This window comes from Aphelocoma coerulescens, chromosome 2 (genome assembly GCF_041296385.1).
Source record: "Aphelocoma coerulescens isolate FSJ_1873_10779 chromosome 2, UR_Acoe_1.0, whole genome shotgun sequence".
NCBI classification, from domain to species: Eukaryota; Metazoa; Chordata; class Aves; order Passeriformes; family Corvidae; genus Aphelocoma; species Aphelocoma coerulescens.
The window spans coordinates 168,310,853-168,324,743 of record NC_091015.1 but is presented as its reverse complement, the minus strand read 5'-3'; the positions used below and the strand labels follow the sequence as shown (position 1 = coordinate 168,324,743).

Below are 13,891 nucleotides of genomic sequence, written 5' to 3'. Positions count from 1 at the left end.
AAAAACACCCCAAAAACACCCCGAAAACGGCCCAAAACACCCCAAAAACACCCCAAAACACCCCAAAAACACCCCAAAAACACCCCAAAACACCCCAAAAACGGCCCTAAACTCCCCAAAAACACCCCAAAAACACCCAAAACCAGCCCAAAACCAGCCCAAAACCAGCCCAAAAACAGCCCAAACACCCCAAAACCAGCCCAAACACCCAAAAACACCCCAAAACCAGCCCAAACACCCAAAAACACCCCAAAACCAGCCCAAACACCCCAAAACCAGCCCAAAACAGCCCAAACCAGCCCTGTCAGCGCTGATCTCCTGCCTGCGGTGCCTGGTGGGGCACGAGATCCCCCTCAACCAGGTGGGACCCCAAAAACACCCCAAAAACGGCCCTAAACACCCCAAAAACACCCAAAACCAGCCCAAACACCCCAAAAACAGCCCTAAAACACCCCAAACACCCCAAAAACAGCCCAAAACCACCCCAAAACACCCCAAAACCAGCCCTAAAACACGCCAAAAACAGTCCTAAACACCCCAAAACACCCCAAACACCCCCAAAACAGCCCAAACACGGCCCTAAACACCCCAAAAACAGGCCAAACACCCCAAACCACCCCAAAAACACCCCAAAAACAGCCCTAAAACAACCCAAAAACACCCCAAAACACCCCAAAAACGGCCCTAACACCCCAAAACACCCCAAAAACACCCCAAACACCCCAAAAACAGCCCAAACACGGCCCTAAACACCCCAAAACACCCCAAAAACAGCCCTAAACACCCCAAACACGGCCCAAACACCCCAAAACCAGCCCCGAGATCCCCCTGAACCAGGTGAGACCTCGGGATCCCCCAGAGCCCCCAAAACACCCCAGGTGTGCCCAGGTGTGTGCCCAGGTGTGTACCCAGGTGTACCCAGCTGTACCCAGCTGTACCCAGGTGTGCCCAGGTGTGCCCAGGTGTGCCCAGGTGTACCCAGCTGTACCCAGGTGTACCCAGGTGTGCCCAGGTGTGCCCAGGTGTGCCCATGTGTACCCAGGTGTGCCCAGGTGTGCCCAGGTGTACCCAGGTGTACCCAGGTGTGCCCAGGTGTGTGCCCAGGTGTGCCCAGGTGTGCCCAGGTGTGTGCCCAGCTGTATGCAGCTGTACCCAGGTGTACCCAGGTGTGTACCCAGGTGTGCCCAGGTGTGTACCCAGCTGTACCCAGGTGTGCCCAGGTGTGCCCAGGTGTGTACCCAGGTGTGCCCAGGTGTGTGCCCAGGTGTGCCCAGGTGTGCCCAGGTGTGCCCATCTCCCCCCAGGGCTGCCTGGCCCCCGTCCACGTTCCCATCCCCGGGTACCCAGGTTAGCTCAGGTGTGCCCAGCTGTGCCCAGGTGTACCCAGGTTAGCTCAGGTGTGCCCAGGTGTACCCAGCTGTACCCAGGTTAGCTCAGGTGTACCCAGGTGTGTGCCCAGGTGTGCCCAGGTGTGTGCCCAGGTGTGCCCAGGTGTGCCCAACTGTACCCAGGTGTGCCCAGGTTAGCTCCGGTGTGCCCCCAGGTGTCCCCAGGTGTGCCCAGGTTAGGTCAGGTGTGTGCCCAGCTGTACCCAGGTGTGTGCCCAGGTGTGCCCAGGTGTGCCCAGGTGTACCCAGGTGTGCCCAGGTGTGTGCCCAGGTGTGCCCAGGTGTACCCAGGTGTGCCCAGGTGTGCCCAGCTGTACCCAGGTGTACCCAGGTTAGGTCAGGTGTACCCAGGTGTGTGCCCAGGTGTACCCAGGTGTGCCCAGGTGTGTACCCAGGTGTGCCCAGGTGTGCCCAGGTTAGCTCAGGTGTGCCCAGCTGTACCCAGCTGTACCCAGGTGTGCCCAGGTGTGTACCCAGGTGTGCCCAGGTGTGCCCAGGTTAGCTCAGGTGTGCCCAGCTGTACCCAGGTGTGCCCAGGTGTGCCCAGGTGTACCCAGGTGTACCCAGCTGTACCCAGGTGTACCCAAGTGTGCCCAGGTGTGTGCCCAGGTGTGCCCAGGTGTACCCAGGTGTGTGCCCAGGTGTGCCCAGCTGTACCCAGCTGTACCCAGCTGTACCCAGGTGTACCCAAGTGTGCCCAGGTGTGCCCAGGTTAGCTCAGCTGTACCCAGGTGTGCCCAGGTGTGCCCAGGTGTGCCCAGGTGTCTCTCCCCTCCCCCAGGGCTGCCTGGCCCCCGTCCGCGTTCTCATCCCCGGGTACCCAGGTTAGCTCAGGTGTGCCCAGCTGTGCCCAGGTGTGTGCCCAGGTTAGCTCAGGTGTGCCCAGCTGTACCCAGGTGTGCCCAGGTGTGTACCCAGGTGTACCCAGGTGTGCCCAGGTGTGTTCCCAGCTGTACCCAGCTGTACCCAGGTGTACCCAGGTGTGTACCCAGGTGTACCCAGGTGTGTTCCCAGCTGTACCCAGCTGTACCCAGGTGTACCCAGGTGTGTACCCAGGTGTGCCCAGGTGTGCCCAGGTGTGCCCAGGTGTGCCTAGGTTAGCTCAGGTGTGTGCCCAGGTGTGCCCAGCTGTACCCAGGTGTGCCCAGGTTAGGTCAGGTGTGTGCCCAGGTGTACCCAGGTGTACCCAGGTGTGCCCAGGTGTGTGCCCAGGTGTGCCCAGGTTAGCTCAGGTGTGTGCCCAGCTGTGCCCAGCTGTACCCAGGTGTGCCCAGGTGTACCCAGGTTAGCTCAGCTGTACCCAGCTGTACCCAGGTGTACCCAGCTGTACCCAGGTGTGCCCAGCTGTCCCCAGCTGTACCCAGGTGTACCCAGGTGTGCCCAGGTTAGGTCAGGTGTGTACCCAGGTGTGTGCCCAGGTGTGCCCAGCTGTACCCAGGTGTGTGCCCAGGTGTACCCAGCTGTACCCAGGTGTACCCAGGTGTGTGCCCAGCTGTACCCAGGTGTGTGCCCAGCTGTACCCAGGTGTGCCCAGGTGTGCCCATCTCCCCTCCCCCAGGGCTGCCTGGCCCCCGTCCGCGTTCTCATCCCCGGGGGCTCCATCCTGGACCCCTCCCCCGAGGCCGCCGTGGTTGGCGGGAACGTGCTGACGTCACAGCGCGTGGTGGACGTGGTGCTGCGCGCCTTCGGCGCATGCGCGGCCTCGCAGGTGGGGGAGGGGAGGGGAGGGGGAGGGGACGGGGCGGAGTTTTTGGGGTGCCCGGGGGGGTTTTGGGGTCCCAGCGGGGTTTTTGGGGTCCCAGGGGGTTTTGGGGTGCCCGGGCGGGGGTTTTGGGGTCCCAGGGGGGTTTGGGGTCCCAGGGGGGTTTTTGGGGTGCCAGCGGGGTTTTTGGGGTCCCAGGGGGTTTTGGGGTCCCAGGGCGGGGTTTTGGGGTGCCAGGGGAGTTTTTGGGGTCCCAGGGGGTTTTGGGGTGCCCGGGGGGGTTTTGGGGTCCCAGGGGGGTTTTTGGGGTCACAGGGCGGGGTTTTGGGGTGCCAGGGGGGTTTTGGGGTCCCCGGAGGGTTTTGGGGTGCCCGGGGGGGTTTTGGGGTGCCAGCGGGTTTGGGGGGCCGTTTTTGGGGTCCCAGCAGGGTTTTGGGGGTTCCCGGGGGATTTTGGGGTCCCAGCGCAGTTTTTGGGGTGCCGTTTTGGGGTCCCAGGGGGGTTTTTGGGGTGCCAGGGGGGTTTTGGGGTTCCAGGGCGGGGTTTTGGGGTCCCAGCGGGTTTTCGGGGGTCCCAGCGGGTTTTGGGGTCCCCGGGGAGTTTGGGGGGCCGTTCTTTGGGGTCCCAGGGGGTTTTTGGGGTCCCAGGGCAGGGGTTTGTGGGGTGCCATTTTTGGGGTGCCAGCGGGGTTTTTGGGGTCACAGGGCGGGGTTTTGGGGTGCCAGCGGGGGTTTGGGGTGCCCAGGGGGTTTTGGGGTCCCAGGGCGGTTTTTGGGATCCCAGGGGGGTTTTGGGGTGCCCGGGGGGTTTTGGGGTCCCAGCGCAGTTTTTGGGGTGCCGTTTTGGGGTCCCAGCGGGGTTTTGGGGTGCCCGGGGGGTTTTGGGGTGCCCGGGGGGTTTTGGGGTCCCAGCGGTGTTTTTGGGGTGCCCGGGGGGTTTTTGGGGTGCCAGCGGTGTTTTTGGGGTGCCAGCGGGGTTTTTGGGGTCCCCGCGGGGTTTTTGGGGTCCCCGGGGGGTTTTGGGGTCCCAGTGGGGTTTTTGGGGTCCCAGGGGGGTTTTTGGGGTGCCCGGGGGGGGGTTTTGGGGTCCCAGGGGGGTTTTTGGGGTGCCCGGGGGGGGTTTTGGGGTCCCAGGGGGTTTTTGGGGTCCCAGCGCAGTTCTGGGGTGCCGTTTTTGGGGTCCCAGCGGGGTTTTTGGGGTCCCCGGGGGGGGGGGTTTGGGGTCCCCGCGGGGTTTTTGGGGTCCCAGGGGGGTTTTTGGGATCCCAGGGGGGTTTTTGGGGTGCCAGCGGGTTTTTGGGGTCCCAGCGGGGTTTTTGGGGTCCCCGGGGGTTTTTGGGGTCCCAGCGCGGTTTTTGGGGTGCCCGGGGGGGTTTTGGGGTCCCAGGGCGCGGTTTTGGGGTGCCCGGGGGGTTTTGGGGTCCCAGGGCGGGGTTTTTGGGGTCCAAGGGGGGTTTTTGGGGTCCCAGCGGGGTTTTGGGGTGCCAGCGGTGTTTTTGGGGTGCCGTTTTGGGGTTTTGGGGTCCCAGCGCGGTTTTGGGGTGCCAGCAGGGTTTGGGGGTCCCAGGGGGTTTGTGGGGTGCCGTTTTTGGGGTCCCAGCGCGGTTTTGGGGTCCCAGCGGGGTTTTGGGGTGCCGTTTTTGGGGTCCCAGCGGGGTTTTTGGGGTCCCCGGAGGGTTTTGGGGTGCCCGGGCGGGGGTTTTGGGGTCCCAGGGGGTTTGGGGGGCCGTTTTTGGGATCCCAGGGGGGTTTTTGGGGTCCCCGGGGGATTTTGGGGTCCCAGCGCAGTTTTTGGGGTGCCGTTTTGGGGGTCCCAGCGGGGTTTTTGGGGTGCCCGGGGGGCTTTGGGGTCCCAGCGGGGTTTTTGGGGTCCCAGCGGTGTTTTTGGGGTCCCAGCGGGGTTTTTGGGGTCCCAGGGGGTTTTTGGGGTCCCCGGGGGGTTTTTGGGGTCCCAGCGGTGTTTTTGGGGTGCCAGCGGGGTTTTGGGGTCACAGGGGGTTTGGGGGGCCGTTTTTGAGGTGCCCGGGGGGTTTTTGGGATCCCAGGGGGGTTTTGGGGTCCCAGTGGTGTTTTTGGGGTACCAGCGAGGTTTTGGGGTCACAGGGGGTTTGGGGGGCCGTTTTTGGGGTGCCCGGGGGGTTTTTGGGGTGCCGGGGGGGTTTTGGGGTCCCAGCGGGGTTTTTGGGGTCCCCGGGGGGTTTTGGGGTCCCAGGGCGGGGTTTTGGGGTCCCAGCGCGGTTTTTGGGTGCCGTTTTTGGGGTCCCAGCGGGGTTTTTGGGGTCCCAGGGGGTTTTGGGGGTCCCAGGGGGTTTTGGGGGTGCCAGTGGTGATTTTGGGGTCCCAGCGGGGTTTTTGGGGTCCCAGGGGGGTTTTTGGGGTGCCAGGGGAGTTTTGGGGTGCCAGGGGGGTTTGGGGGTCCCAGGGCGGGGTTTTTGGGGTGCCCGGGGGGTTTTGGGGTCCCAGCGGTATTTTTGGGGTCCCAGCGGTGTTTTTGGGGTCCCAGCGGGGTTTTTGGGATCCCAGCGGGTTTTTGGGGTTCCAGAGCGGGTTTTTGGGGTCCCAGCGGGGTTTTTGGGGTCCCAGCGGTGATTTTGGGATCCCAGCGGGTTTTTGGGGTTCCAGAGCGGGTTTTTGGGGTCCCAGCGGGGTTTTTGGGGTCCCAGCGGTATTTTTGGGGTCCCAGGGGGGTTTTTGGGATCCCAGCGGTGATTTTGGGATCCCAGCGGGTTTTTGGGGTCCCAGCGGGGTTTTTGGGGTGCCAGCGGGGTTTTTGGGGTCCCAGCGGTATTTTTGGGGTCCCAGCGCGGTTTTTGGGGTCCCAGCGGTGGTTTTGGGGTCCCCCAGGGCTGCATGAACAACGTGACCTTCGGCTCCGAGCGGGGCGGGTACTACGAGACGGTGGCGGGGGGCGCGGGGGCGGGGCCGCGCTGGGGGGGGCGCAGCGGGGTCCACACGCACATGACCAACACCCGCATCACCGACCCCGAGATCCTCGAGCTCCGGTGGGTCCGGGGGGGCTTTGGGGGGTCCTGAGGGGTCCTGGGGGGTCCTGGGGGGGTTTGGGGGGGTTTGGGGGTCCTGGGGTGTTTGAGGGTCCCGGGGGTCTTGGGGGTCCCACCCACACGTGACCAACACCCGCATCACCGACCCCGAGATCCTCGAGCTCCGGTGGGTCCGGGGGGGTCCTGGGGGGTCCTGGGGGGTTCTGGGGGGTCCTGGGGGGTTTGGGGGTCCCGGGGGTTTGGGGGGGTCCACATCCAACACCCGCATCACCGACCCCGAGATCCTCGAGCTCCGGTGGGTCTGGGGGGGTTTGGGGGGTCCTGGGGGGGTCCTGGGGGGGTTTGGGGGTCCTGGGGTTTGGGGGGGTCCCGGGGATTTGGGGGGGTCCACATCCAACACCCGCATCACCGACCCCGAGATCCTGGAGCTCCGGTGGGTCTGGGGGGGTCCTGGGGGGTCCTGGGGGGTCCTGGGGGGTCCTGGGGGGGTCCTGGGGGGGTTTGGGGGGTCCTGGGGTGTTTGGGGGTCCCGGGGGTCTCGGGGGTCCCACCCACACGTGACCAACTCCCGCATCACCGACCCCGAGATCCTCGAGCTCCGGTGGGTCCGGGGGGGTCCTGGGGGGGTTTGGGGGGGGTTTGGAGGGTCCTGGGGGTCCTGGGGTGTCCGGGGGTCCCGGGGGTTTGGGGGGGTCCCACCCGGGGGTCCCATCCACACGTGACCAACACCTGCATCACCGACCCCGAGATCCTCGAGCTCCGGTGGGTCTGGGGGGGCTTTGGGGGGTCCTGGGGGGGTTTGGGGGGGTCCTGGAGGGTCCTGGGGGGTCCCGGGGGTCTCGGGGGTCCCACCCACACGTGACCAACACCCGCATCACCGACCCCGAGATCCTGGAGCTCCGGTGGGTCCGGGGGGGTCCTGGGGGGGTTTGGGGGGTTCTGGGGGGGTCCTGGGGTGTCCGGGGGTCCCGGGGGTTTGGGGGGTCCACATCCAACACCCGCATCACCGACCCCGAGATCCTGGAGCTCCGGTGGGTCTGGGGGGGTCCTGGGGGGTCCTGGGGGGTCCTGGGGGGTCCTGGGGGGGTCCTGAGGGGTCCTGGGGGGGGGGGTTGGGGGGTCCTGGGAGGGGTCTTGAGGGGTTTGGGGGGTCCTGGGGGCTCCTGGGGGGTCCTGGGGGGGTCCTGAGGGGGTCCTGGGGGGCTCTGGGGGATCCTGGGGGGGCTTTGGGGGGTCCTGGAGGGTCCTGGGGGGCTTGGGGGGTCCCGGAAGGATCCAGAGGAGGGTCCTGGGGGGTCCTGGGGGGTCCGGGGGGAGGTTTGGGGGATCCCCGGGGGGGGCTCGGGGGGGGGGGAGATTTGGGGCTCTCCAGGGGTCGGTTTGGGGGTCCTGACCCCCCCATTTCCCCTCCCCCCCAGGTACCCGGTGGTGCTGGGGGGGGGGCAGCTCGGGGGGTGATTTGGGGGTCTCTGGGGGTTGTTTTGGGGGTCTCTGGGGGTCGGTTTGGGGGTCCTGACCCCCCCATTCCCCTCCCCCCCAGGTACCCGGTGGTGCTGTGGGGGGGGCGGCTCGGGGGTTACTTTGGGGGTCTCTGGGGGTTGTTTTGGGGGTCCTGACCCCCCCCATTTCCCCTCCCCCCCCCAGGTACCCGGTGGTGCTGCGGCGCTTCGAGCTGCGGGGGGGCTCGGGGGGCGCGGGGCAGCACCGGGGGGGGGATGGGGTGATCCGGGAGCTGCAGTTCCGGAGGGCGACCGAGCTCTCGGTGCTGAGCGAGCGCCGCGCCACGAGGCCCTACGGGATGGCGGGTGAGGGACCCCGAAAAGCCCCAAAAACACCCCAAAAACCCCCAAAAACACCCCAAAAACACCCCAAAAACACCCCAAAACCCCCCAAAACCCCCAAAAACACCCCAAAAACACCCAAAACCACCCCAAAAACACCCCAAAAACGCCTAAAATCCCCCCAAAATCCCCAAATCCCCCCTCAGCAACGAGGCCCTACGGGATGGCGGGTGAGGGACCCCAAAAACCCCCAAAAACCCCAAAAAACACCCCAAAAACCCCCAAAAACACCCCAAAAACCCCAAATCCCCCATCAGCCACGAGGCCCTACGGGATGGCGGGTGAGGGACCCCGAAAAGCCCCAAAAACACCCCAAAAACCCCCCCAAAACACCCCAAAACCCCCAAAAACACCCCAAAAACACCCCAAAAACACCCAAAAAACACCCCAAAACCCCCCAAAAACACCCCAAAACCCCCAAATCCCCCATCAGCCAGGAGGCCCTACGGGATGGCGGGTGAGGGACCCCAAAAACCCCCAAAACCCCCTAAAATCCCTCCAAAATCCCCCCAAAACCCCATCAGCCACGAGACCCTACAGGATGGTAGGTGAGGGACCCCGAAAACCCCCAAAAACACCCCAAAAACCCCCAAAAACACCCCAAAAACCCCCCAAAACCCCCCAAAACACCCCAAAACACCCCAAATACCCCAAATCCCCCATCAGCCACGAGGCCCTACAGGATGGAAGGTGAGGGACCCCAAAAACCCCCAAAAACCCCAAATCCCCCATCAGCCACGAGGCCCTACGGGATGGCAGGTGAGGGACCCCAAAAACCCCCAAAAACACCCCAAAAACCCCCAAAAACACCCCAAAAACCCCAAAACCCCATCAGCCACGAGGCCCTATGGGATGGCAGGTGAGGGACCCCAAAAACCCCCAAAAACACCCCAAAAAACACCCCAAAAACACCCAAAAACACCCCAAAACCACCCCAAAAACACCCCAAAATCCCCCCAAAATCCCATCAGCCACGAGGCCCTACGGGATGGCGGGTGAGGGACCCCGAAAAGCCCCAAAAACACCCCCAAAACCCCCAAAAACACCCCAAAAACACCCCAAAAACCCCAAATCCCCCATCAGCCACGAGGCCCTACGGGATGGCGGGTGAGGGACCCCGAAAAGCCCCAAAAACACCCCAAAAACCCCCCCAAAACACCCCAAAACCCCCAAAAACACCCCAAAAACACCCCAAAAACACCCCAAAACCCCCCAAAAACACCCCAAAACCCCCAAATCCCCCATCAGCCAGGAGGCCCTACGGGATGGCAGGTGAGGGACCCCGAAAACCCCCAAAAACACCCCAAAAAACCCCCAAAAACCCCCCAAAACCCCCAAAACCATCCCAAAACCCCCAAAACCCCATCAGCCACGAGGCCCTATGGGATGGCAGGTGAGGGACCCCAAAAACCCCCAGAAACACCCCAAAAAACCCCCAAAAACACCCCAAAAACCCCAAATCCCCCATCAGCCACGAGGCCCTATGGGATGGCAGGTGAGGGACCCCAAAAACCCCCAAAAACACCCCAAAAACACCCCAAAATCCCCCCAAAACCCCATCAGCCCCGAGGCCCTATGGGATGGCAGGTGAGGGACCCCAAAAATCCCCAAAAACACCCCAAAAACACCCCAAAAACCCCCAAAAACCCCCCCAAACCCCCAAAAACACCCCAAAAACCCCAAATCCCCCATCAGCCACGAGACCCTATGGGATGGAAGGTGAGGGACCCCGAAAACCCCCAAAAACACCCCAAAAACCCCCAAAAACCCCCAAAAACACCCCAAAACCACCCCAAAATCCCCCCAATCCCCCATCAGCCACGAGACCCTACGGGATGGCAGGTGAGGGACCCCAAAAACCCCCAAAAACACCCCAAAAACCCCCCAAAACCCCCCAAAACACCCCAAAACACCCCAAATACCCCAAATCCCCCATCAGCCACGAGGCCCTATGGGATGGAAGGTGAGGGACCCCAAAAACCCCCAAAAACACCCCAAAAAGCCCCAAAAACACCCCAAAACCCCCAAATCCCCCATCAGCCACGAGGCCCTATGGGATGGCAGGTGAGGGACCCCGAAAACCCCCAAAAACACCCCCAAAACCCCCAAAAACACCCCAAAAACACCCCAAAAACCCCCCAAAAACACCCCAAAAACACCCCAAAAAACCCCCAAAAACACCCCAAAAACACCCCAAAAAACCCCCAAAAACACCCCAAAAACACCCCAAAAACCCCCCAAAAACACCCCAAAAACACCCCAAAAAACCCCCAAAAACACCCCAAAAAACCCCCAAAAACACCCCAAAAACCCCCCAAAAACATCCCAAAAACCCCCAAATCCCCCATCAGCCACGAGGCCCTACGGGATGGAAGGTGAGGGACCCCAAAAACACCCCAAAAACCCCCAAAAACCCCAAATCCCCCATCAGCCCAGAGACCCTACGGGATGGCGGGTGAGGGACCCCAAAAACCCCCAAAAACCCCCAAAATCCCCTAAAAACCCCAAATCCCCCCAAAGCCCCATCAACCACGAGACCCTACGGGATGATGGGTGAGGGACCCCCCAAAACCCCCCCAAACCCCCCAAATCCCCCCCAAAACCCCCAAACCCCCCAACCCCCCCAAAAATCCCCTCAATTTCTCAGCCCCTCCCCCCGAGATCCCCAAGGGACCCCTGGGACCCCCCCCAAAAACCCCAAAAAACCCCTTCAGCTCCTCCCAACCCCCCATCCCCCCCTCCCCCAGGGGGTCTCCCAGCCCCCCCCGGACCCCCCCGGACCCCCCCCAGACCCCCCTGACCCCTCCCCCCTCCCCAGGGGGTCTCCCGGGGGCTCCGGGGCTGAATTTGCTGCTGCGTCGGGACGGGCGCCTCATCAACCTGGGGGGCAAGAGCTCGGTGGCCGTGGAGCCGGGGGTGAGCCCAAAACCGCCCCAAAAACGCCCTGAATTCACCCCAAAAACTGCCCCAAAAGCACCCCAAAACCGCCCCAAAACTGCCCCAAAAGCACCCCAAAAACTGCCCCAAAACCGCCCCAAAAACGCCCCAAAACCGCCCTGAATTCACCCCAAAAACTGTCCCAAAACCGCCCCAAAACCGCCCCAAAAGCACCCCAAAAACTGTCCCAAAACCGCCCCAAAAGCACCCCAAAAACTGTCCCAAAACCACCCCAAAACCGCCCCAAAACCACCCCAAAAACTGCCCCAAAACCGCCCTGAATTCACCCCAAAAACCACCCCAAAACCGCCCCCAAAACGCCCCAAAAACCGTCCCAAAACCGCCCCAAAAACCGCCCCAAAAGCCGCCCCGAAATCGCCCCAAAACCGCCCCAAAACCGCCCAAAACCCGCCCCAAATCCGCCCCAAAACCGCCCAAAAACCACGCCAAAAACCGCCCCAAAACCGCCCTGAATTCACCCCAAAAATCCACCCCAAAAACTGCCCCAAAACCGCCCCAAAATTGCCCCAAAACTGCCCCAAAACCGCCCCAAAATCACCCCAAATCCGCCCCAAAATCACCCCAAAAACCGCCCCAAAAACCTCCCCCAAAGCCCACCCCAAAAACCGCCCCAAAAACCAACCCTGACCGCCCCAAAACCACCCCAAAAACCACCCCAAATCCGCCCCAAACCCGCCCCAAACCCGCCCAAAAACCACCCCAAAAACTGTCCCAAAACCGCCCCAAAACCACCCCAAAACCGCCCAAAACCGTCCCAAAACCTCCCCAAAAACGCCCTGAATTCACCCCAAAAACTGTCCCAAACCCACCCCAAAATGCACCCCAAAATGCACCCCAAAACCGCCCCAAAACCGCCCCAAAAACCGCCCCAAAACCGCCCCAAAACCGCCCCAAAACCACCACAAAATCCACCCCAAAATCCACCCCCAAACCGCCCCAAAAACCACCCCAAAAACCGCCCCAAAACCGCCCCAAAACCACCCCAAAACCCGCCCCAAAACCGCCCCAAAACCACCCCAAAAACCACCCCAAAACCGCCCCAAAACCACCCCAAAAACTGTCCCAAAATTGCCCCAAAACCACCCCAAAATCGCCCCAAAAACCGCCCCAAAACCGCCCTGAATTCACCCCAAAACCGCCCGAAAACCGCCCGAAAACCGCCCCAAAAACGCCCCAAAATTGCCCCAAAACCGCCCCAAAAACGCCCCAAAACCACCCCAAAACCGCCCCAAAACCGCCCCAAAACCGCCCCAAAACCGCCCCAAAAACTGTCCCAAAACCGCCCTGAATTCACCCCAAAAACGCCCCAAAAACTGTCCCAAAAACGCCCCCAAAACCGCCCCAAACCGCCCCCGACCCCAAACCCCTCTGACCCCAAACCCCCCCGACCCCAAACCCCCTCTGACCCCAAACCCCCCCGACCCCAAACCCCCCAAATCCCCCGACCTCAAACCGCAAACCCCTCTGACCCCAAACCCCCCAAACCCCCCAAACCCCAAACCCCTCTGACCCCAACCCCCCGACCCCAAACCCCTGACCCCAAACCCCCCCGACCCCAAACCCCCTCTGACCCCAAACCCCCCTGACCCCAAACCCCAAACCCCCCCTGACCCCAAACCCCTGACCCCAAACCCCCCCGACCCCAAACCCCAAACCCCAAACCCCAAACCCCAAACCCCCCTGACCCCAAACCCCCCTGACCCCAAACCCCCCCGACCCCAAACCCCCCTGACCCCAAACCCCCCTGACCCCAAACCCCCCTGACCCCAAACCCCCCCGACCCCAAACCCCCCCTGACCCCAAAACCTAAACCCCTGACCCCAAACCCCAAACCCCCTCTGACCCCAAACCCCCCCTGACCCCAAACCCCAAACCCCCCTGACCCCAAACCCCCCTGACCCCAAACCCCCCCTGACCCCAAACCCCAAACCCCCTCTGACCCCAAACCCCTGACCCCAAACCCCAAACCCCTGACCCCAAACCCCCCTGACCCCAAACCCCCCCTGACCCCAAACCCCAAACCCCAAACCCCCCTGACCCCAAACCCCTCTGACCCCAAACCCCAAACCCCCGACCCCCAACCCCTCTCTCCCCACAGGACGTTTTCCGCCTGCTGACCCCGGGCGGGGGCGGCTTCGGCCCCCCCGAGGACGGGAGCGGGGGCGGCCCCCGGGACCCCCCGGACCCCCAGGACCTCTGGGCCCCCCCGGGACCCCAAAACCCCCCGGGCCCCCCGGGACCCCAAAACCCCCCGGGCCCCCCGAGCCCCCCGGCCCCACAGCCGTTCCTGGAGCGCGGCAGCGTCTTCGAGTTCCGGCAGGCGCAGGAGGCCGTGTGAGGCCGGCGCCGCTGTGGGGCAGCCCCACAACCCCCTATGGGGCAGCCCCACAACCCCCTATGGGGCAGCCCCACAGCAACAACCCCCCATGGGGCAGTCCCACAGCAACCGTGGGGCAGCTCCACAACCCCATATGGGGCAGCCCCACAGCAACCGTGGGGCAGCCCCACAACTCCCGATGGGGCAGCCCCACAGCAACCGTGGGGCAGCCCCACAACCCCCCATGGGGCAGCCCCACAGCAACAACCATGGGGCAGCCCCACAGCAACCATGGGGCAGCCCCACAACCCAGCAATGGCCCCCATAGGGCAGCCCCTGGCCCCTCTATGGGGCAGCCCCCGGCTCCTCTATGGGGCAGCCCCTTACCCCGCTATGGGGCAGCCCCACAAGCCAGCGATGCCCCCCATGGGGCAGCCCCATTGCTAGATACGCACAGTCTATAGGGCAGCCCCCCAACTCCAGCCATGGGGCAGCCCCCCAACGCTGCTATGGGGCAGCCCCCCATTGCTAGATACGCACAGCCTATGGGGCAGCCCCCTCCCCGCTGTGGGGCAGCCCCCCAACCCCTCCGTGGGGCTGCCCCCTCCCTCTAGATACGCACAATCCATAGGGCAGCCCCTCACCCGCTCCAGCTATGGGGCAGCCCCCCAACTCCAGTTCTGC

General features: G+C 63.5%; 1 protein-coding gene across 1 annotated transcript in view; it reads left to right on the top strand.

Annotated features, from left to right (window-relative positions):
- Nucleotides 1-13,891, top strand: part of OPLAH (5-oxoprolinase, ATP-hydrolysing) — a 74,822-nt gene extending 60,931 nt beyond the window's left edge. Inside the window, exons 22-26 of the mRNA XM_069005642.1 lie at nucleotides 2,947-3,096; nucleotides 5,934-6,091; nucleotides 7,736-7,896; nucleotides 10,751-10,848; nucleotides 12,989-13,891. Of these exons, the coding sequence (XP_068861743.1) occupies nucleotides 2,947-3,096; nucleotides 5,934-6,091; nucleotides 7,736-7,896; nucleotides 10,751-10,848; nucleotides 12,989-13,228 (807 nt within the window). The 3' untranslated portion in view covers nucleotides 13,229-13,891. The remainder of the gene's footprint in view (nucleotides 1-2,946; nucleotides 3,097-5,933; nucleotides 6,092-7,735; nucleotides 7,897-10,750; nucleotides 10,849-12,988) is intronic.